Source organism: Ascaphus truei, chromosome 7 (assembly GCF_040206685.1).
Source record: "Ascaphus truei isolate aAscTru1 chromosome 7, aAscTru1.hap1, whole genome shotgun sequence".
Classification (NCBI taxonomy): Eukaryota; Metazoa; Chordata; class Amphibia; order Anura; family Ascaphidae; genus Ascaphus; species Ascaphus truei.
The window spans coordinates 64,874,563-64,896,199 of record NC_134489.1 but is presented as its reverse complement, the minus strand read 5'-3'; the positions used below and the strand labels follow the sequence as shown (position 1 = coordinate 64,896,199).

Sequence of the window (21,637 nt, the reverse complement as noted above, 5' to 3'; positions counted from 1 at the left end):
ATTGGTCTTTCAAAGTTGTTTTTTTAAAAACAGAAAATGCTAAAAGTATTTTTTCTTACTACAGAACTGATTTATTAAAAAAAAACACACATGGAGGATATTGACTGAACTGCAGCTTTAAGGCATGTTTAAAACCGCTGATCCTGCTATGTGGAATGTATATATTGTCTGCAATTGAGCCTAGGACATACATGAAAACAAGATATTTATTTAATAACATCTTTTCTGGGTAACATATCAAATTATATGCATGCTATAATTAAATCACATTTATACTATGCAGAGATAATGGTTATTTCCTACTGGACATAAAGGGTTAGTTGCAATGGATTGGAGAACCCTGTATCAAGGAAGGTATACACCCATCACTGGAGTATCAGATCAGAAAGTCAGTTTAATTGCATGCTGCATCTTAATTGCATTTGACATTTAACTTGGAAGTGCCTCTGTGGCTTTCTCCTACAGGGGTCCTTTCAAGTAGAAAAACAGCATCTTCAAACAGATGACACATCTTTCTGACATTTCAGAGAAAAAGTAATATTTACAAAGGGCAAAAGACGAGTGGTTACTGTATCTTATATGAATATAATATAAAATTATGTGAACGAGACGCATTTATCAGTAGACCAAAAACTGGCATTTCTTCTACTGGTCACTTTTGGAAGATGGAGCTATATGTTTAGTGGTTGACTTTAAACTAGAAAAGATCATGTACACTTATTTTTTTTATTCTTCTCTGTCCTTTTTTTGTGTCTGCATGTCTCCAACATTAAATGTGTGTTGGTTGTAGGTTTTGATACCTTTCAGGGGACCAGCATTAGAGCCCTTCATACATCAAATTAAAGTGATGCTCTTATGGGAGAAATCTGTGAGGTTTGGTGAGCTCTGTACACTAGCCCAGCTCTGAATAGCTCTAATGTTGTTCCCCTAAAAGGTATCACAACCTACAACAAATCTATATTTCTCCAGGACCAGCGCTGCTACTATAGCAGGGGGTGGCCAACTCTAGTCCTCAAGGGTCACCAAGAGGTCAGGTTTTAAGGATATCCCTGCTTCAGCACCGGTGGCTCATTCAACGACTGAGCCACCTCTGCTGAAGCAGGGATATCTGTAACCTGTGGAAATCCCTCCTATAAGGACGTTGGCTGCCATACTCTGCATTAGGTTCTTTTATGTATTACACATTTTTAATATTTGTATCCACTTGATGCATCTTGGTTTGTAAATATATATATACACACTTTTTGTGACAATAGCGCTTTCTTTTTTTCTTTTGTCATATCTGTAACCTGTCCTGTTGGTGTCCCTTGAAGACTGGAGTTGGCCACCCCTGTACTAGAGGCTTGAACCATCAATAAATAAAATAAAAGGTTGTCTATATATGTATTTTAGTGTTATCAAACAGAAAAGGACAGATTCCCTGTAGAATGCACTCAATTAAATAGTATAGTGTTGTTGTTGTTGTTGTGATTAAAAATCTTTAAATCAAACGATTTTGGAGTTTCTTTTGATAACAACTTGTAGTGGAAAATAAACACTTTGTGAGATAGGTACTATCACCAAATGCCCAGTGTATTTACCACATAGGTGTTTACCTAAGTTAAGATTCACTACAATACAAAGTGGCTGCAGTTAATTATCTGTACTAGCTATGTGATTGTTTTGTGTTTATATATGTATGTCTGTAGAGTGGCCATAGATTCTATTATACCAATCCATAACCATTTTTACCTAATTTGAACACAACACTATGCTATTTTATTGAGTGCATTCTACAGGGAATCTGTCCTTTTCTGTTTGATAACCCTTAATTGTTCCTATTGCAGTATGATCTTATACTTAACATATATTAATAAGATGACACGAGAGATACCTCCCTTCCCTCTCCTCCCTCCCCTCCCTCTCCCTTATTCTTATGTATTTTAGTGTTCAGCATTTGTTTAGTTTTGTTAATGTACTTAAACATGACGGTATTCTGGAGCATGACCTTTATTTGATCAGTGGTAGCCGAGGGGCGCCAAGAAATGTGTAACTTTGTTGGCCGTGGCATTTGCAGAATGCAATAATGCCACTAGCAATATAATAGACCTGACACATTTGCTACACTCATTGGATAACTATGATCCTGGCAGCATCATTCCTGAACCTTGGGACTCTGAGGCATGATTATGACAGTACGGATCAGGCAATCACCCCGGTTTAAGAAGGTGAAGAAATATAATTTAATTTGGGGTATTTCACAGTTTTTTCAGATTATTTTTTTTAATGTGTTACTAATTCTCATTTCAGAGGTACAGTCCTCTTACCCTATAAACACATTTTCCATTGAAAGGGCATTCCTCGACATCCCTGCAAGCTCCTGCTAGTTTATTGGGTATTTCTCAATGGTAGAAAGGGCGTCTGAATATCCCTGCTGCCTAGGATAAGCGGAAGTTCCATGGTGATGATGTCACTGCTGATATTGCGTGGGGAGAATCAATGAATTGAGGCTGAGACAACCAAAGGGGGAGGGGGGGGGGGGGGGGGGTTGGTGAAACATTGTTTTACTGATACAGTATAACCAGACATAAGCTTATAGGGTAAAATGGATAAGAAGTAAAGAGTGCTCATTTGCATGTCATTACCCAGAATCCCTGGCTTTAGTGGAAGCATTGTTTACCAAGCGATAATGAGGAAAAACAGGATTGCAGACCTGTCTGATACATGTAGATGTACACTGATACAGCCAGGGCTGGCTTCTAATTTGACGGGCTGGATGCTGGGGGGAGAGCGCGGGGCTCCAGTATCTGCGCCTACTCCTCATCTCTGCGTCCTGGTGTTATGGTGTGGCAACGTGATGTCACAGCGTCCCATTGTCATGCGTCGTCATTTACTGCCACGTTGTCCTGGCGACGAATCGGCACTATCAGAAGATGCAGGTGGGGAAGCCGTAGAGAAGATAAGAGACAGTTACATAGGCCCCACGCTCTCCCCCGGGAATGAGTTGAGTTGTTGGTGGGAAGAGCGTGGGGCTTCTATAAGTGCGGGGCTCGGTGCAACTGCACCGATGGAACCGCCATCAAGCCAGCACTATATAGTGCTTATCCTTGAAGCTAAAATTGCTTCCAAATCAGTAGATTAGAACTTTGAAGACAATGAGGGTTTTGCTGGTAACTGCCCACTTGTTCATACCGTATCAAATGCTTTGCACTAAGTTGACGATTGGGTTAGCACCTTTAAAATACAAATTACCAGTGGGTTTTTCCTTTCATTGTTTTCTCCTTTGTTTTCTATTTTGCGATATATTCCTCAAATGTACACTGGGTAATATTCTATGTACCTTCTTTTATTTCTCTGTATGGTCCTGTGGATATTTTCTGTGTAACATATCACTAGTACAGGCATACCCCGGTTTAAGGACACTCACTTTAAGTACACTCGCGAGTAAGTACATATCGCTCAATAGGAAAACGGCAGCTCGCGCATGCGGCTGTCTGCACGTCTCCATTCCAAACCTAATCGCGATTCCTGGAGAGGAAGGGGCGTTCGCGCTATGGTGTGTTCTTGTCCTCTGCTGTAGTGCACCCTATCCATCCCATTCTGGTCCCCAGACGCCCCTCTACGTGGGACTACTGTTCGTGTACATTTTATGTGTGAAATGCCTTTACTCACTGTCTGCTTGTGAGTATAACCTTTGCAGAATTTCACATTATCATTTTTGTGCTATACAGTACTGTACTATTCTTGTGATCTCTCTTTTACATGTGCATGGTGTCCCGCTCCCTTGTCACTTCTACCCGCCTGTCAGCACGTCCTGAACAGCAATACTGGCTCCCTCCCTGTACCGAAGCTGTGCGCATGCGGGGAGACTATAGAGCCTGTTACAAATGCGTTATTTACATCAGTTATGCACGTATATGAGGATTGCAGTACAGAACATGCATCGATAAGTGGGAAAAAGGGAGTGCTTCACTTTAAGCACATTTTCACTTTACATACATGCTCCGGTCCCATTGCGTACGTTAATGCGGGGTATGCCTGTATAGTACTATAGAATTTTAGCTTTGTGAAACAATATTTGAACCAAGTTGTGATGAGATGCATCTGTAACTATGAAGTATTATGTTACCTGTCAGAGCCAAATCATATGTGATCATTGCATTTGCCTGAAGTAGTAACGATGTAAAAGTAGAGTTAAGCTGGCAGCACGTTAACAGCACTTACATTCGTTTTTTAGGTTTCAGTTATCTTTTGGGCCTTTGTTTCTTTATGTAATATTTTTGCAAACGTTTTTATTTCCATATATCTTTGGCAATTTTTTTCAAATATAATGTTTTTCCCATTTGTTTTACGGATAAGAATAAAGGGGTGCTCTGGCGGTCCTGATTCCGTGATATTCCCTTATGCATATATTTTAGTTCCACTCTCAACATTTACCAAGAAGCAAATGTATTTCATGCAGGATTTTAAAGGACCTCACAAAATTGAGAAAGGACCCACTCTGCCTGCTGGGGGAATAGGTGCCAGAGAAGGAAACTTCTAATAATCACTAACCAGAGAGTAGAAAAATAGATTGGCAAGGAAAAAATTATTTTCATTTAAGAATTTTAAAGCAACTAATGCACTTTGCACAAAAGTACCATTTGGAGATGTTTGCAGTATAGTTGTACGTTTGTAGCAGTTGTGCAAATTACCATTTATATGTCCGATAACTGTTTTGTTTCCCCATATATTTTGCAGTTTATTCATCAGTGACTCTTTCGCTGCTCCCACAAAGTAAAGCTAATATCTGGCTATTTGATGACACTGTATTAATTACAGGAAAACTTTCAGGTAAGTAATGCTTTGTAACACATACATTTGACACACACACACACACACACACACACGTTGACAGGTACGATACAAAAATCAAAATGAACAGGCACTCCCAACTGGAGATGGGCAGATCTGCATCCACCGCGGATCGCCCGGGTCCTTTGGTTGGCGGATTTCCGCGAATCAATCTCAAAAAGGGCAAATCGCCTTTTCTGTTTTTTTTTTTTTACATTTATCATTGGATTCTCAATTTGCGGATTCCGCAATTCGAGGGGTTTTAAAAAGCCAATCCGTGGAGTTGTGAATCCGTAGTTTGGATTCTTAAAATCCACCAGCGGATTGTATCCAATGGCAGCTTGCTTATTAATCCGCATGAATTGAAAGAGGCCGCCAACGGATTTTACACCGCGGGACGGATCTTACATGGAAAGCTCGGGAAATTCTGCGAAATGGATTTCGACAATTTCGCCCATCTCTACTTCCAACTGCATGCTAGAGAAGAATGTATTATATTCATTATATTTTAGCCATAGATGCCTTTGTTAATCAGTATTGCTGACCTGAGGAAGAGAGGAGAACTGTCAGAAGTTTGTCCTATGCCATAAATTGTTAGTCCAAATAAAAAGGGTATCACATAATACTAAAAAACTCATTTATTCTGCACTATCGCAACTGGACTAACACAGCTATTTCCGTTTATATATATATATAATATATATATATATATATATATATATATATATATATATATATATATATATATATATATATATATATATAATATATATGTATATATGTGTATATATATATATATATATATATATATATATATATATCTTATACTATATTAGTGAAAGCACTGTATGTTTGCCTGCCTGGATGTCCGGTGTCCCTAGGGGAAATCTCATTGGTCCCTTGGCCCGCCCGCCCCCGCACACCTCTCATTGGCCTGAGGCGGAGTGACGGGCCAAAGGACACACAGGGACACACACACAGGGAACACAGGGACACACACACACACACAGGGGGACACACACAGGGACACACACACACACACACACACACACACACAGGGGGACACACACACACAGGGACACACACACACACACACACACACACACAGGGACACACACACACACACACACAGGGGGACACACACAGACACAGTGACACACACACACACACACACACACACACACACACACACACACACACACACACGGATACAGACACACACACACAGGGACACACACACAGTGACACACACACTGTTACATACATTAGCGGGGCTCACAGTGTTAGCAGCACCCGCGCGCACCTCCTCCTCTCCCCGTGTCTCCCGCGCTTTCACCCTGCCCCCCCCTCCCCCGGCGCCGCTACAGTCAGCGGGACACACACACTATTATTACCCCTTCAGCGCCCCCCCCCCACCCAGTGTCAGCGGCCGTGCGAGACCCCCCCTCTATATCTCCCACCTCTCCCCCCCCCACACATATACATGCCCCCCCCCTCCCGGCGCTACAACTCACCCCTCCCCGGCGGGGGAACAGCCAGTGGCCAGGCAGGCTGCCTCGCGGCGCCGAGTGCCCAAGATGGCGGCTCCCGGGACACAGCGGGGGAGCGGCCACAACACGCTGCCTCCCGCCTCAGATCCACGTGGGACCTGCCGGATGGGTGAGTGAGCGGCCTTCACCTCCCCTCCACCCCCCTTTCACCTCCCCTCCACCCCCCCCTCCCCTCCAGTGTCTCCCCGATACCCCCTCCCCCCCCCCCCCCGGCGCCGCTACAGTCAGCGGGGGAGCGAGCGAGCGCCCGGGACACAGCGGGAGAGCGGCCACAACACGCTGCCTCCCGCCTCAGATCCACGTGGGACCTGCCGGACGGGTGAGTGAGCGGCCTTCACCTCCCCTCACCCACCCCTCACCCCCCATCACCTCCCCTCACCCCCTTTCACCTCCCCTCACTCCACTTCTCCCTTCCACCCCCCTTCACCTCCCCATTTACCTCCCCCCCTCCACCCCCCCTTCACCTCCCCTCCACCCCCCCCTTCACCCCCTCCCTTCACCTCCCCTCCACCCCCCCCCTTCACCTCCCCTCCACCCCCCCCCTTCACCTTCCTTCCACCCCTCCCTTCCACCCCCCCCCCCCCTTCACCTCCCTTCCACTCCCCCCCCTTCACCTCCCCTCCACCCCCCCTCCACCTCCCCTCCACCCCCCCTTCCACCCCCCCACCTTCACCTCCCCTTCACCTCCCCTCCACCCCCCCTTCCCACCGCCTCCCCCCCCCTTCCCACAGCCTCCCCCCCATTCCCACCGCCTCCCCCCCCTTCCCACCGCCTCCCCCCCCCTTCCCTCCACCTTCCCACCGCCTCCCCCCCCTTCCCACCGCCCCCCCCCCTCCCACCGCCCCCCCCCCTTCCCACCGCCCCCCCCCCTCCCACCGCCCCCCCCCCTTCCCACCGCCCCCCCCCCTTCCCACCGCCCCCCCTTCCCACCGCCCCCCCCCCTTCCCACCGCCCCCCCTTCCCACCGCCTCCCCTTCCCACCGCCTCCCCCCTTCCCACCGCCTCCCAGCCCCCCTTCCCACCGCCTCCCAGCCCCCCTTCCCACCGCCTCCCCCCACCCCTTCCCACCGCCTCCCCCCACCCCTTCCCACCGCCTCCCCCCACCCCTTCCCACCGCCTCCCTCCACCCCTTCCCACCGCCTCCCTCCACCCCTTCCCACCGCCTCCCCCCACCCCTTCCCACCGCCTCCCACCCCCCCTTCCCACCGCCTCCCACCCCCCCTTCCCACCGCCTCCCACCCCCCCTTCCCACCGCCTCCCACCCCCCTTCCCACCGCCTCCCACCCCCCGCCATCCCACCACCTCCCACCCCCCGCCTTCCCACCTCCTCCCACCCCCCGCCTTCCCCCCGCCTCCCACCCCCCGCCTCCCCCTTCCCACCTCCTCCCCCTTCCCACCTCCTCCCCCTTCCCACCACCTCACCCCTCCCCCCCCTTCCCACCACCTCCCCCCCCTTTCCACCACCGCCCCCCCTTCCCACCACCTCCCCCCCCTTCCCACCACCTCCCCCCCTTCCCACCACCTCCCCCCTCCCCCCTTCCCACCACCTCCCCCCCTTCCCACCACCTCCCCCCTCCCCCCTTCCCACCACCTCCCCCCTCCCCCCTTCCCACCACCTCCCCCCTCCCCCCTTCCCACCACTTCTCCCCTTCCCCCCCCGCTCCCCTTCCCCCCCCCGCTCCCCCCTCCCCCCTTCCCACCACCTCCCCCCTCCCCCCTTCCCACCACTTCTCCCCTTCCCCCCCCCGCTCCCCTTCCCCCCCTCCGCTCCCCTTCCCCCCCCTCCGCTCCCCTTCACCCCCCCTCCGCTCCCCTTTCCACCCCCCCTCCGCTCCTCTTCCCCCCCCCCTCCACCTCTTTTTCCCCTTTCCCCTCCCACCCCCTCCCACACTTCCACCCCCTCCTCTAACCCTTCCCCCCCCTCCTCTAACCCTTCCCCCCCCTCCTCTAACCCTTCCCCCCCCTCCTCTAACCCTTCCCCCCCCTCCTCTAACCCTTCCCCCCCCCTCCTCTAACCCTTCCCCCCCCTCCTCTAACCCTTCCCCCCCCTCCTCTAACCCTTCCCCCCCCTCCTCTAACCCTTCCCCCCCCCTCCTCTAACCCTTCCCCCCCCTCCTCTAACCCTTCCCCCCCCTCCTCTAACCCTTCCCCCCCCTCCTCTAACCCTTCCCCCCCCTCCTCTAACCCTTCCCCCCCCTCCTCTAACCCTTCCCCCCCTCCTCTAACCCTTCCCCCCCCTCCTCTAACCCTTCCCCCCCCTCCTCTAACCCTTCCCCCCCCTCCTCTAACCCTTCCCCCCCCCTCCTCTAACCCTTCCCCCCCCTCCTCTAACCCTTCCCCCCTCCCTCCTCTAACCCTTCCCCCCCCCTCCTCTAACCCTTCCCCCCTCCTCCTCCACCCCTTGCCCCCCTCCTCCTCCACCCCTTGCCCCCCTCCTCCTCCACCCCTTGCCCCCCTCCTCCTCCACCCCTTGCCCCCCTCCTCCTCCACCCCTTGCCCCCCTCCTCCACCCCTTGCCCCCCTCCTCCACCCCTTGCCCCCCTCCTCCACCCCTTGCCCCCCTCCTCCACCCCCTCCTCCCCTTCCCGCCGCCCTTTGCCTTCATGCCCGCCTTACCGCCTCCCCACCCCCGCCTCTGCCTTTCACCCGCCCTTACTCCGGCCGCCTCTGCCTTTCACCCACCGCCTCACAGCCGCTGCACGCACTCAACAGACACCCGCCACACTCGACACATACCTGCCGCCACACACACCTGCTGCCTCCCGCCCCTACGCACCGACATCACTGACCCACCGCCTCACACCCTAGCAGGACCCCCACTCACAGACAGCACTCACAACCCACGCGCCAGCCGCCGCCTCACACCCTTGCAGGACCCCCACTCACAGGCAGCACTCACAACCCACGCACCACCCGCCGCCTCACACCCTAGCAGGACCCCCACTCGCACACAGCACTCACAACCCACGCGCCACCCGCCGCCTCACACCCTAGCAGGACACACGACTCAGATTTTTACATCACTTATGCCACAAAAAAATATACATTGTACTGTGGTGTGGTTACAATAAACCATTTTTATACAACATCGTATTACATTTTCTTCCATCTTTCTTTTCAATATTATTATCCAACCTTTACAACAAACAGTCACCTATTGTTCCACGATTTATAAATAATACTACCTATTACGCATTTACATCCCGGGCAACGCCGGGTCTCTCAGCTAGTATATATATATATATATATATATATATATATATATATGTGTGTGTGTGTGTGTGTGTGTGTGTGTGTGTGTGGGTCTTTATCACATGTTTTTTATCTTAATGGGCTCCATAAATTGCCTACACTATGCCAAATATTTATGGCTACATTTACTAGGTGTTATTAAAAATGGGATTGCTGCAATATTTTTTTAAATTACTGCCATATTCACCAAGAATGATTTATTCACATATAGGTAGCAATATTCATCTAATTTCCATACAAGAAACATGTGCTAGCTCCGCGTTAAACAGCACTGGATATGCAAATAAGCGATAGCTCATAGAAATCAAAGTTAATCAGCGCTAGTAATACAATTGTGGTGGAGTACGAGCAGAGGCGGATGTTCAAATTTGCCACCCCTAGGCACTTAGCTCTGTCGGCCGCCTCCTTGGTGCCGCTCTGCTTCTCCTTTTGAATCCCAGCATCAAATGATGCCGTTGGCGTCACCAACGTGACGTCGCACGGTGTCGCATTGCCATGGCACCGTGACACCATGACGTCCCGTTGGTCACATAGCGCGGCATCATTTGACGCTGGGATTACAAAGGAGAAGCAGGGCGGCACCAAGGAGGCGGCCGACAGAGCTAAGTGCCTTCCCATTAGGTCCGATAGGCCCAAGAGCGAGGCAAAAGCACATGGAGGCGGAAATTTTTGCCGCATGCAAATTTTGCTGCCTTGGGCCCGCGCCTAATAGGAATATGTCAATAAATAACATCGCTGTTATAACACTAATGCCTGTTTTTTCATTTAATAATTGTTGGTGAATCTAAGCCTTGGTTTGTTACAAGCAGTGTTTCTAGGGCCGGCATTATCCCTTTTTCGGGGCCCAAGGCGTACGCTGGCAGCGCAGTAGTTGGGGTACTTACCTGCCAGCCTGGGTGATTCCTTGAAGTGCGGCCCCCCTACTGCAGCGTAGCGATGTGATGGTGGCGTGTAACTGCGCGTTGTCATGGCAATGCATCGTTGCGACATGGCGTCATCATTTGACATCGGCCGATGCTGCAGGAGGAGGGCCGCTCCGAAGAAGGTAAGACCTCCCCCCAACACACACTCACCTTGGGGTGAGAAGCGGTCCTCTGCCGGTCCGGGGACTCCCCAGCTCCCCCCTCTGGTCGGGCAGAAGTTGGATCCCTGTTTTCCCTCCTCTGAAGGCGCGGTGCCCTAGGCAACTGCCATGCTCGTCTTGCCCTAAGGCCGGCCCTGATTTTGTGTGATGGTATTACGGTATGGGGTACCACTCCTGTTTTTGTGTGATGGTATTACGGTATGGGGTACCACTCCTGTTTTTGTGTGATGGTATTAAGGTATGGGGTACCACTCCTGTTTTTGTGTGATGGTATTAAGGTATGGGGTACCACTCCTGTTTTTGTGTGATGGTATTACGGTATGGGGTACTACTCCTGTTTTTGTGTGATGGTATTAAGGTATGGGGTACCACTCCTGTTTTTGTGTGATGGTATTAAGGTATGGGGTACCACTCCTGTTTTTGTGTGATGGTATTAAGGTATGGGGTACCACTCCTGTTTTTTATTTACACACCAGCAGCAACACCATTTTTTATTACAGAACTGCCGTGTTAAAGAAGGCTCTCCCTTTCTGCTTTCAGAGGATACATATTGTATAATCCAATGTTTAACAGCCTTACAGTTTCTTGAAGTGAAGCCCAGAACCGGTACTTTTTGTCAGCATGTTAACCTGCGGTAACATGCCTTTATTTTTTGTTACAGATTCTGAGTCTCAGCCGAGTGTTCAGTTCTCTAAGGATTTGTTAACATTTTTCAGTCATGAAAATATTCCAAATATGACCGCCTACCTGACAGTACCACAGCAGTTTTTTAAAGTGGAAAACTTCATTTATACCACGGGGATATTCTTAAATAAATCAGGTAGGTGAAACTATGTCATCTAATTAAAAAGCATTGAATGCATCTTGTTTAACTGACATTTGTTTTGAACACTTTCATTTCGCTACAAAACTTTAATTAAGATCTTTAATCCCTAAAATAGTTTATTGTTGTATCATTTTTGACAGCCGAACAATTCGGTATGTTCATTAATTAGAACGTTGGTGCCTGTTTTCCTAAGAAAATGATACTGTAGATGCAAAATATACTAATATGCTATACAAAATATTCTCTGTTTTAAAAGCAAATCATGCACTGTTTTTTATACACTAACCTGAAGCAAATTAGAAATAATATAGCACAATTACTTGGACACTTCTTTCCTTAAAATGCAGTGGCATTGAAGACATTGCAGAATTACATCTATCATTGGGGTAGATACGCAGAGCTCCGGTAGTGACGTAACGGGGCGTTAACTTCAGTTAAGTGCTAACAAGGATCTTTAAAGCTCACTAACGATGCGTTAAGTGCTGTTTTCAGCTGTAACGAGCCTGTTGCGTTATTATAATGGACGTTAGTGCTAATGACGTGTTGCTTACGTCATAGCAAAAGGTGACGTTACTCACATGCAGACCTTGATATAGGTCTGTTACAGGGTCTGTAGCAGTGTAAGACCACAGCTAGGTATGATTTAACAATTATATGGTTATTTATCGGGTTCTTTTCCTCTCCTGTCTTCTCTTTTTTTAACTTGAATCTATTCAGGATCTAGCAAATATCCTAGAATCACTCCCAGGAAAGAACTGGTGCTACCAATTGTACACAGGCATAGATCCTACATAAAGTCCAGAAACATTTTCCAATAAGAAATAAATAAAGCGCTCCTCCGTCCAGTGTCCCACTAATGAATGAAGCAACAATGTAGACACCCCACTTGAACCGTGCCCCGTGACTATCAACGGGTAGGGGCTAAAAGTGGTAAGGAGGAATAAATAGCAGTAATACCGCCGTGTCCCCTGTGGAGGAACAACCAGCTAAGTAAACCGCTACCCTCCGCCACTGCCCTCCTACACCCGGTGTCACCCACGGACAAGAATCCTCACTGCGGAGGTAGGGGAAGGGAGAACAAGCAGAAAGGCACTCACAGTCTTGACACGCCGGGTCTCCGGTCAGTGATGACGTCAGGTACCTATGAACCGGAAGAGGAAATCGGCGTGCTCCAGCCCAGGTATATCGAGCAAAAATAGAATAGTATGGCGGTTCACTGCTGCCGCCGGGGTATAAAGGTTCCACACGCAATAAAATAAAGGTTAGTTTATTAGTGCATAGTGCATTAGTGCATTAGTGCATTAGTCTGTGGCAGACTTTTTTGTGCATTATGCACTAATAAACTAACCTTTATTTTATTGCGTGTGGAACCTTTATACCCCGGCGGCAGCAGTGAACCGCCTTACTATTCTATTTTTTCTATTCAGGATCTAGGTGGTAGTAACCCCACCTTTGGGTAACTCACGTTATTTGAAGCTAACGCAAGGCAGTGCTAACTTCACATGGCATTAAGCCTATGCTAATTAGATCACTAACAGCTATTGTTTTTGCATATATTTAGCTTTGTGGATATTACCAGGACTTGTATGCCAGGCTAGGGAAATATAGCAGGGTGCTACATATGCATGGTAAATTCTTCTGTACAGTATTTGGTAAAATGTTAAACTGATCTGAAAATTACAGGGTACCCTTTAGGGATGTCTGGGGGACCCAAGGGTTTCTAGGAACCATGGTTGAAAAACACTGATCTACCCAAATAGAGATATGCCAAGCTGCCTCCTTTTTTTTGGCAAAAGTTCTGGCATATAATCAAATACTATGTATTGAGTGACAGATTAAAAAATTAGAACTTCTCAATTTAATTATGCAAGTAATCGCAAAGTTCCCCAATATGTACCAGTGCATCAACCAACCGTGTTAATGAAATGTTCGCAAGAGGTTGTTCTTTCTAAGTAAGATGTTTGATGATGAAGGTTATTTCTGGCAAAGTTTCATAGCTTTGCAAATTTTTTGTCAATGGCAAATGTCCACAATTTGCTGACCTTGTGCAGAGGTTTCGCCCAACCCTAATGAGGAGTTGAGCGTGGGAGACAGTGAGCTTGGAGACTCAGGAAGAGGAAGTTTTCTGCAGGGTTGCAGCAGAATAATAATTGTTTTCTTCCTATATAGCGCTGACAGTGTACGCCCCGTAGAACTTACAATCTATTAATTGGGGCCTGAGACACAGGGAGATAAAGTGACTTATCCAAGGTCATGAAGAGCTCACACCGGCATTTGAACCAGGTTCTCCTGCTTCAAACTCGGCATCATTGTACTCAGAGTCAGTGCCTTTCCTCACTGAGCCATCCTTCAGAACCACAGGATTGGTGATCCCCAGAATAACACTTTGGAACTGAGCCCCGTCTAAGGCTGATTTCAGACTGGGTACTTCACGTTCGCGCGTCCCCGCCTCTTTCTGCTGGACGATGTGTGCTCATGCTCAATTGGCTGGCGAAGTACACGTGATGCGGCGGCTGCTGCTTGAAATTACAACTTCAGTTATCTCCTTCAAGTGTAGCAGCGACAACGCTGTACTTCGCCACGGTGGGCGTTTTCAGTTTGAAAACTCCCATAGAACACGGCGAAACGTCACGTTGCAGCCTGTCTGAACGCAGCCTTAAGTTGTTGAGCAGGGATGTGGAGCCATTGTTACGCAATTTAATCTATTCTACATTTGTAAAATTGGCATCCCTCTAATATTTTTGGGGAGGGGTGGTCACGAAATCTGAGCAGTTTGAAAAATGTACATAATGCATTATTTTCTCATTAGAAATCCTGATGTAGTTTGTTTAATCAGGCAGTTGTATGAGAAGTAACAAGAGCCATTTCAAGAGTGGCCAAATAAAAAAACCATCTCAACAATGCTAAAGCAAAGATATGAAACGAAAGAATCTCTAGTCACAGAGTAAACTTATTTCTCCAAAGCCAGCAACCATAAAAAAAATGTGCACCCACCTTTAAGTTTCACAATGTTGTGTTGTTATTAATTTAAGGGTAACGAAAACGCCATATAATACCTGACAAAAAAACAACAAATTGGCACGAAAAAGCTTTTATCTTGATAAAGAGAAACATGCAACACTTATACCGTTTCTCTCCATAGGCTTTAAAAGTGTTGAACTGACCCCTCTTGGAGCAATATGTGTAAACTTATTTTCACAAGGGAAAGAACTACAAGTGAACGGACCCATTCAAATGACACTTCCCCTCCCAGCGACAGCTTCCATGAATCCTGGAAACTCTGTCCCTGCTTGGACATTTGATATGAAAAGTGGTATGTATGTGCAAAAAAAAAATCTAAGGATAGAATACATTTTTCAAATCCTTGTCCCCAAATTTTGTGTGTGTGTGTGTGTGTGTGTGTGTGTGTGTGTGTGTGTGTGTGTGTGTGTGTGTGTGTGTGTGTGTGTGTGTGTAGGTATGTGTACCGTGTTAGCCGAGCTTAGTAATCAAAATAAGATAGTCGATACACATACGTACACATACACACACATACATAAATAAACAAACACACTCTCTTACATCACAAGCATTCAGGGACCATTTAACACCTCAGGTCATAAATCACATACTGCACAGGGGGAGGGATAACCTCACCCACAGATGCTTTGTTTCAAGAAAGTTTTTTGGCTGAATCAATTGTAACATCGCCCGAAGAAGAGATCATTGTATTTAGAAAGCTCGCACAAATAAAAGCATTTATTTCGCCATAGAACGGTATCGACTATCTGTTTTTGATATATATATATATATATATCTATATATATATCTATATATATATATCTTTTATTCAGGGGGAACGCGGTGGAACGCATTTTTTGTACCTTTTTTCATAGACCACGTGGTAAATTTTATAGCATTATTGTGATAATCTAAAAAAACTAATTGTTATATGTCCTACAAAACAATTAGAACGTAATAATTATTATTTACAAAAATAATAACAAAGATTAGAAATGATTTTGAAATGTTAATAAATGTGTATATTATTGCACTTTTCGAAAAATAATTCCCCCCAGGTCCCATCCTCACGTCAGAGTTCCCTCAATATTTTTTTTTAAATGCACTGATGGTGGGGAGGGAGTGAGTGTGAGGATGGGGACTGAGTGGGGTAATACATGGAGGGAGAGAGTGAGGAGGGGGTGAATGAGGAAGAGATGGAGTAAGAGTGAGACGCAGGAGAGAGAAATACATAGAAAGAGGTAGTGAAATGAAGAGGGGTCACAAGGTGTGAAATGGGGGTGCTAGCAAAGTGTGAAATGGGGGGGCTTGCAACTCTGACGATGGGGGGGGTGCCCTGGTCAACACTAGTCCTGGGCCCCGGGAAATCTGTCAAATGACGCAGCGGACGTCACCTACATGACATCACATGGCGTCTCGTTGCCATGGCAATGCGGTGGCGTGGCGTCAAATGTCACCATGATGTTGCGTTACCATGGCAACGCGATGCCGTGTGACATTGCGTTGGTGACGTCCGCGTCGTCATTTGACACTGCGATTCAGAAGGAGAAGGAGGGCGGCCGCAAGGAAGCGACCGCCAAAGTTAAGTGCCTACGGACGGCTGATTTTCAAACTCGTCGCTGCGCGTGGAACAAGCTTGTTGCTACAGATTCTTACATTAGGCGCAGATTATTAAGCAAGACACTTAACATCACCTCGGACCTGGCGAATATTTTGATGCAGATTGAAAGGAGAATAAGTGACGCACGGAGGCGAATAATTTGATACTTATCATTATAATCTGGTAATCCGGCAACTCCATCCTAACTCCACCAAAAAAGACGCTGTCGTACATGACGCAAAAAAAAACTGTGAAGTCTACTTTCTATTTAACATAATGAAAGACATAAGATATGTACCTTTTTGTTTGTTTTAATGGAAGAGTTGTGTTCTCATGCTAGAACGCAGCATATCATTTGTGATTCCTTATTTTTAACCAATATTTAAGTTTTTTTTAATAGGGGTTGAACATGAGTTTAAGTATGATAGGATCCATGGTCTAATGAGGGTGTGAGGGAGTGTATAAAGTGTTCAAACTCTTTCACCTGAGCAGACCGGGATAAACCACAGCCTGGCTTGTAGGTCTGTGAGCTGATTGGAAAGAGGAGGTTTAAAAGGCAGGCAGCAGACATCCTTCTGTTTCTCATTTTGGCTCTCAATCTGTGAGGGAACAGGTTGCAGAGAGCCTGTCAGGGGGAGAGCCTGAACTCCCTTTGAGATACCGGCGATTAAGACTGTCCTGTTATTTTGCAGACTTATGCTGTTTTTGTTACCCGATTACTGTAACCTGCAACCCTCACACAGGGAATAAAGGACTTTCATTGCAAAAAAAGAGGTGTGAGCTCCTTCCTGACCATACCTACAAAGCCGCTCTGTCACAGAAGGATTGTACAGCATACCAAACTTCTACTATTTATTGCCAATACTCTTATTTAGATATTGGCACTCGATCTACTATATCTTAATAAAGTGTTCTGCAACCTTTTTTTGGTTAAGGAACCCTATAATTATATTATGAAATTCTGCGGAACCCCAACCCTCTCTAATAGCGCGCCTCAGATCAGACTCATTGTAAGGAACCCCAACCCTCTCTAATAGTGTGACTGCAATCAGGTGCATTGTAAGGAACCCCCAACCCTCTCTAATAGCGCGTCTGAGATCAGATCCATTGTACGGAACCCCAACCTTCTCTAATAGTGCTTCTCAGATCAGATGCATTGTAAGGAGCCCCAACCCTCTCTAATAGTGCTTCTCAGATCAGATGCATTGTAAGGAACCCCAACCCTCTCTAATAGCGCGTCTGAGATTAAATGCATTGTAAATTCTTCTGTATTTGGTACTATTTTCAAATTACCTGAAAATTGCAGGGAACCCATTAGGGACACGTAGAACAAGAAAGCAAACAGCGCACTGCCAGGGAGTCATGTGGTGAAAAAATAAAATCCATTTATTACAGAACTTATCTGATAAAAAACATCACCCCAGGGGGGGTAACAAACAGCCTCCTATGTGTTTCGGATGGGTAGGTCCTTTATCAAGGAGTGTGGAACAAAGAGCAATAGGGGTGCCCTATATACCCCCTACTTAATAGAGAAATTATAATTATGAGTAAAATGTGAAAAAAACACGGTCCACAACCCACTGCGCATGCGCGTGACATCACGTGAGGCACCACCGTCGCCGATCAAACGTCGGTAGGTAGACACGCCCCCCGCTCGCCACGCGCACCAAAAGGGAGGGCACCAGCAAGATATATTCCCAGTTAGTGGGGACTAAATACCTCTCATATGGTGATAACTAAAGGAACTCGGCCCACTGTCTACTGCGTATGCGCGTGACGTCACGCGAGGCGCCACCGTCGCCCCAAAACAAGTATTGGCTGGTAGACACGCCCCCCGCTCGGCACGCGCATGCGCACTAAAGGGAAGGGCACCCAATAACTATATCCATAAGTCTAATTTAGCATGGCAATCCTCCGCCCCCAAGGGCCGCCCCTACAGGCCACCCATAGGTGTAGAGGTGCTACTCATAAACCAATCAAAGATTGGGATGAGCAGACAACACTCCACCCCATCGGCGCCGCACCTGACAGCCCTGAATGGTCAGAAGAACATAATAATGTATCATAGCGCCCCTTTATTAACATAAGACCCATATTAATAAGTACACTATAGGGTATAAAGGCGCAATAATTAAAAACACATGGGGTAGACAAACTCCCCCATTGCTCCAGTCCCACAAAAAACAACATATACAATAAAATACAATACAATGTATGTATCCAAATACTGTACATCTATAACATTATTTGTTCATAAAAGTAATACATAATTTCCAAAACGAACAGTGTGATATCCTCAAAGCTACAAAGCACCTCAAAAACATCATGAATATTTCACATAGATGAAAGAATTTTCAGATATGTCTAGGCAACCTGCCATATCTAAGGGTATCACACTGCTCAAGGAATAAGTACATCCTCCCTGGATGATGCAATATTGAACCTACAATGTTAATATATAAAAAAATATCATAATAAATGTATTATTGATTTAGTTTCTTTAATCTATCAGAATAATACTTTATTTACTCAGATAACAAGTAGAACTTTATGTGGAAAAATAGACACGAACGCTATAATCTAGACAATATAAAGGTTAAGATTCAGTCTAAAGCAGAAACATATACAGGCATACCCCGCTTTAAGGACACTCACTTTAAGTACACTCGCGAGTAAGGACATATCGCCCAATAGGCAAACGGCAGCTCACGCATGCGCTGTCAGTATGGCCTGAACAGGAATACTAGCTCCCTACCTGTACCGAAGCTGTGCGCAAGCAGGGAGACTATAGAGCCTGTTACAAATGCATTATTTACATCAGTTATGTACGTATATGACGATTGCAGTACAGTACATGCATCGATAAGTGGGAAAAAGGTAGTGCTTCACTTTAAGTACATTTTCGCTTTACATACATGCTCCGGTCCCATTGCGTACGTTCATGCGGGGTATGCCTGTACATATTCATTAGGTCAAAAAATGGCTCAGGTTCCACTCAATATTGACCGCAGGGGGCTCTAGTTTGTAACATAAATATCCAATAAGCCTGCGGTCTAAAAGATTGAGTAAATCACCCCTTCTCTCATTCAAAAACACCCTTTCAATGCCTTTAGGTTAGGATTATATATCTTTATGTGTGACCACTATAGTTGAGTACTCTAACTTGGACTGTGTAAGCTACCATGAGGCAATAATTCTACATATGGTTATGAGTGACTCACAGGCCATTTCGTTTATTTAACCCACTCTGCTATACTGGGGTCCTTGAAGATTCATATTCTATGGATTAGTCGTTATATGGGTGGAGCACCCCTTGATCTTCTAAACCCATTAGGGACACCTGTGAAACCCATTAGGGATGCCTGTGGAACCCAAGGTTTCCTAGGAACCTAGACATATACATACAACCTCTGATGATAAATAATGTCTTAATATATACTACTTTTGCTTCTTGTATAGCACCTTTTATCCAAAGCATTTTATAAATACCAAGTTCCACATAATTATTTACCAATTGCAATTGCTCCTCATTTTCATAGGTGGCTCTAGCATATAAGTGGACTAAGCAGCTGTTTAGGGGCCCCCATCTCTCCCTCATTCCAGCTCCAGGGCACAAAATTGCAGACTGCTATTAACCTATCAGCATCTGGCCAACCCTCCTCTTCATTCTGTGTCCGGCCTGCAGAGCAGAACTTGGTCGCTCTGATCTCTATTATTCAGACAGGATTAGTCAGTAATTCCCCTGGGAGTCACTGACAAGTACTGTAACATCTGATTAATCGAGATCAGAGTGACGAAGATCTGCTCCACGCGCAGGACCCAGAAGGACTAGGACGAGAGGAAGGAGAGAGTCCGTGGAGAGTCTGTGCCCAGGACATACTTGAAAACGAGTGGTAACTCTCAATGTATTACTTTCTGGTAAAATATTTTATAAATAAAATAATGGGGAAGTCCATCACTTCACATTACAGTCTAATGTTGACTAGACTGTTCAGAGCTGGACTGTGTTCACCAACCTGTTAATTGGTATACTCAGTCAACTTTGTTTATATTATTTTTATATTTTTATTCTAGGTGCTTGGATAAACCATGGTTTGGGAGTCATCAAGAAAGAAAAGGATCATCTAATATGGACATATGTGGCCCCACACTTGGGATACTGGATAGCTGCTCCCCTGCCTGGAAGTGGAGGTATTTTGATTTTATAAATGTTACATACAAAACATAGATCTGTCTAGCTTGGATTCTGCCACATGATAAAGTGTATTTGTGTTGTTTAGTACTTTTTATTTGTTGGTAAAAAAAAAAAGGTTGGTTTACAATATTGACAGATAAGATGATTCCTATGTATATAATTAAAATAAGGTTGATGGAATGTTTTCCTAACTGGAAGGAAATCCCCCCCCTCCCCCCAGCACACGCCCCCCCCCCTCAAATATACATACATATAAATACATAAAAACACTACAAAGATCTGGAGGTACAAAAGGCTGCAGTTTTTATTAAACAAATAATATATATATATATATCCACCCCTGGTAAGTGGCAACTCTGCCAGCGTGCTCAAACCCCCATGCCATCAAGCAGGAATTCACGCACAAATGACCCCTGATAGGACTTACTAGGACTTACCAGCACCATGGAGCCTGCAAAGTTAGAGCCCACTTACCCCAACAGCCACCACCCACAGGGCTATTAAATCCCTTACACTAGCCATGTACCCCTAGACCTGCAGGACCTTTTGAAGCCCTTCCTGAAGAGTCATATTAAACAAATTCAAACCTGTCTCCGATAACTGTACCCAATGTAGCCGAAATAATCCGCTATTATCTATATCAAACTCAGGATCATTTATCACCCAACACTTGCAAAATACGTTTACTAACGGCCTTATTAGTTTTCTTTCTAGTATGCTCAACTGCCCTTGCACTACAAGCCCCCTTCCACGCCTTCCTATGAACAATGTCTGACCACACCATTTGTACAGCACCCCACCTGAATCTGAGCTAAATCACTTTCTATTGACTCAACTAAATTTAAAGATGTTACCGACCCCACCGACCTCATGTCATCACCCCCTACATGAATAACTACATTTTTTGGAGACCTCCTATCCCTTGCCAAAGGCAGCAGCTCTGGTAACAACTGGATCCACCTCAAACCACACCCAGCCACCCCAGAAAACGTTTCCCTGATTCCCTCTCAAACCCAAATTCCTCCCGTATGAATGGACTGCCGCACGCTTCTTCACCCAATGAATAAAGAAATCACAGATTATCCAAACATCCGGGGGTGCAAAACCTAAAACATCAAAAAAGAATCAACCCTCCACCCCTTAACTAATTTCTGACCTAACATAACTCCGGTAGCTGTTAGAATCTCAGTACACAATCCTTTGAATAACATCCGCCCTTAAGTTAGCCTGCGCTACCTCGATCGCCGCCCCTATATGGAAGGAGTGGGTCCCGAAATGGGTACGATCTGTCCCCACATTTTTAAGGCATCAATGAAAA

At 46.2% G+C, this 21,637-nt stretch overlaps 1 protein-coding gene across 1 annotated transcript in view; it reads left to right on the top strand.

Moving 5' to 3' along the window:
- FAM171B (family with sequence similarity 171 member B) overlaps positions 1-21,637 on the top strand; it is a 46,181-nt gene that overhangs the window by 13,133 nt on the left and 11,411 nt on the right. Inside the window, exons 3-6 of the mRNA XM_075608870.1 lie at positions 4,720-4,812; positions 11,360-11,518; positions 14,667-14,837; positions 20,199-20,315. Of these exons, the coding sequence (XP_075464985.1) occupies positions 4,720-4,812; positions 11,360-11,518; positions 14,667-14,837; positions 20,199-20,315 (540 nt within the window). The remainder of the gene's footprint in view (positions 1-4,719; positions 4,813-11,359; positions 11,519-14,666; positions 14,838-20,198; positions 20,316-21,637) is intronic.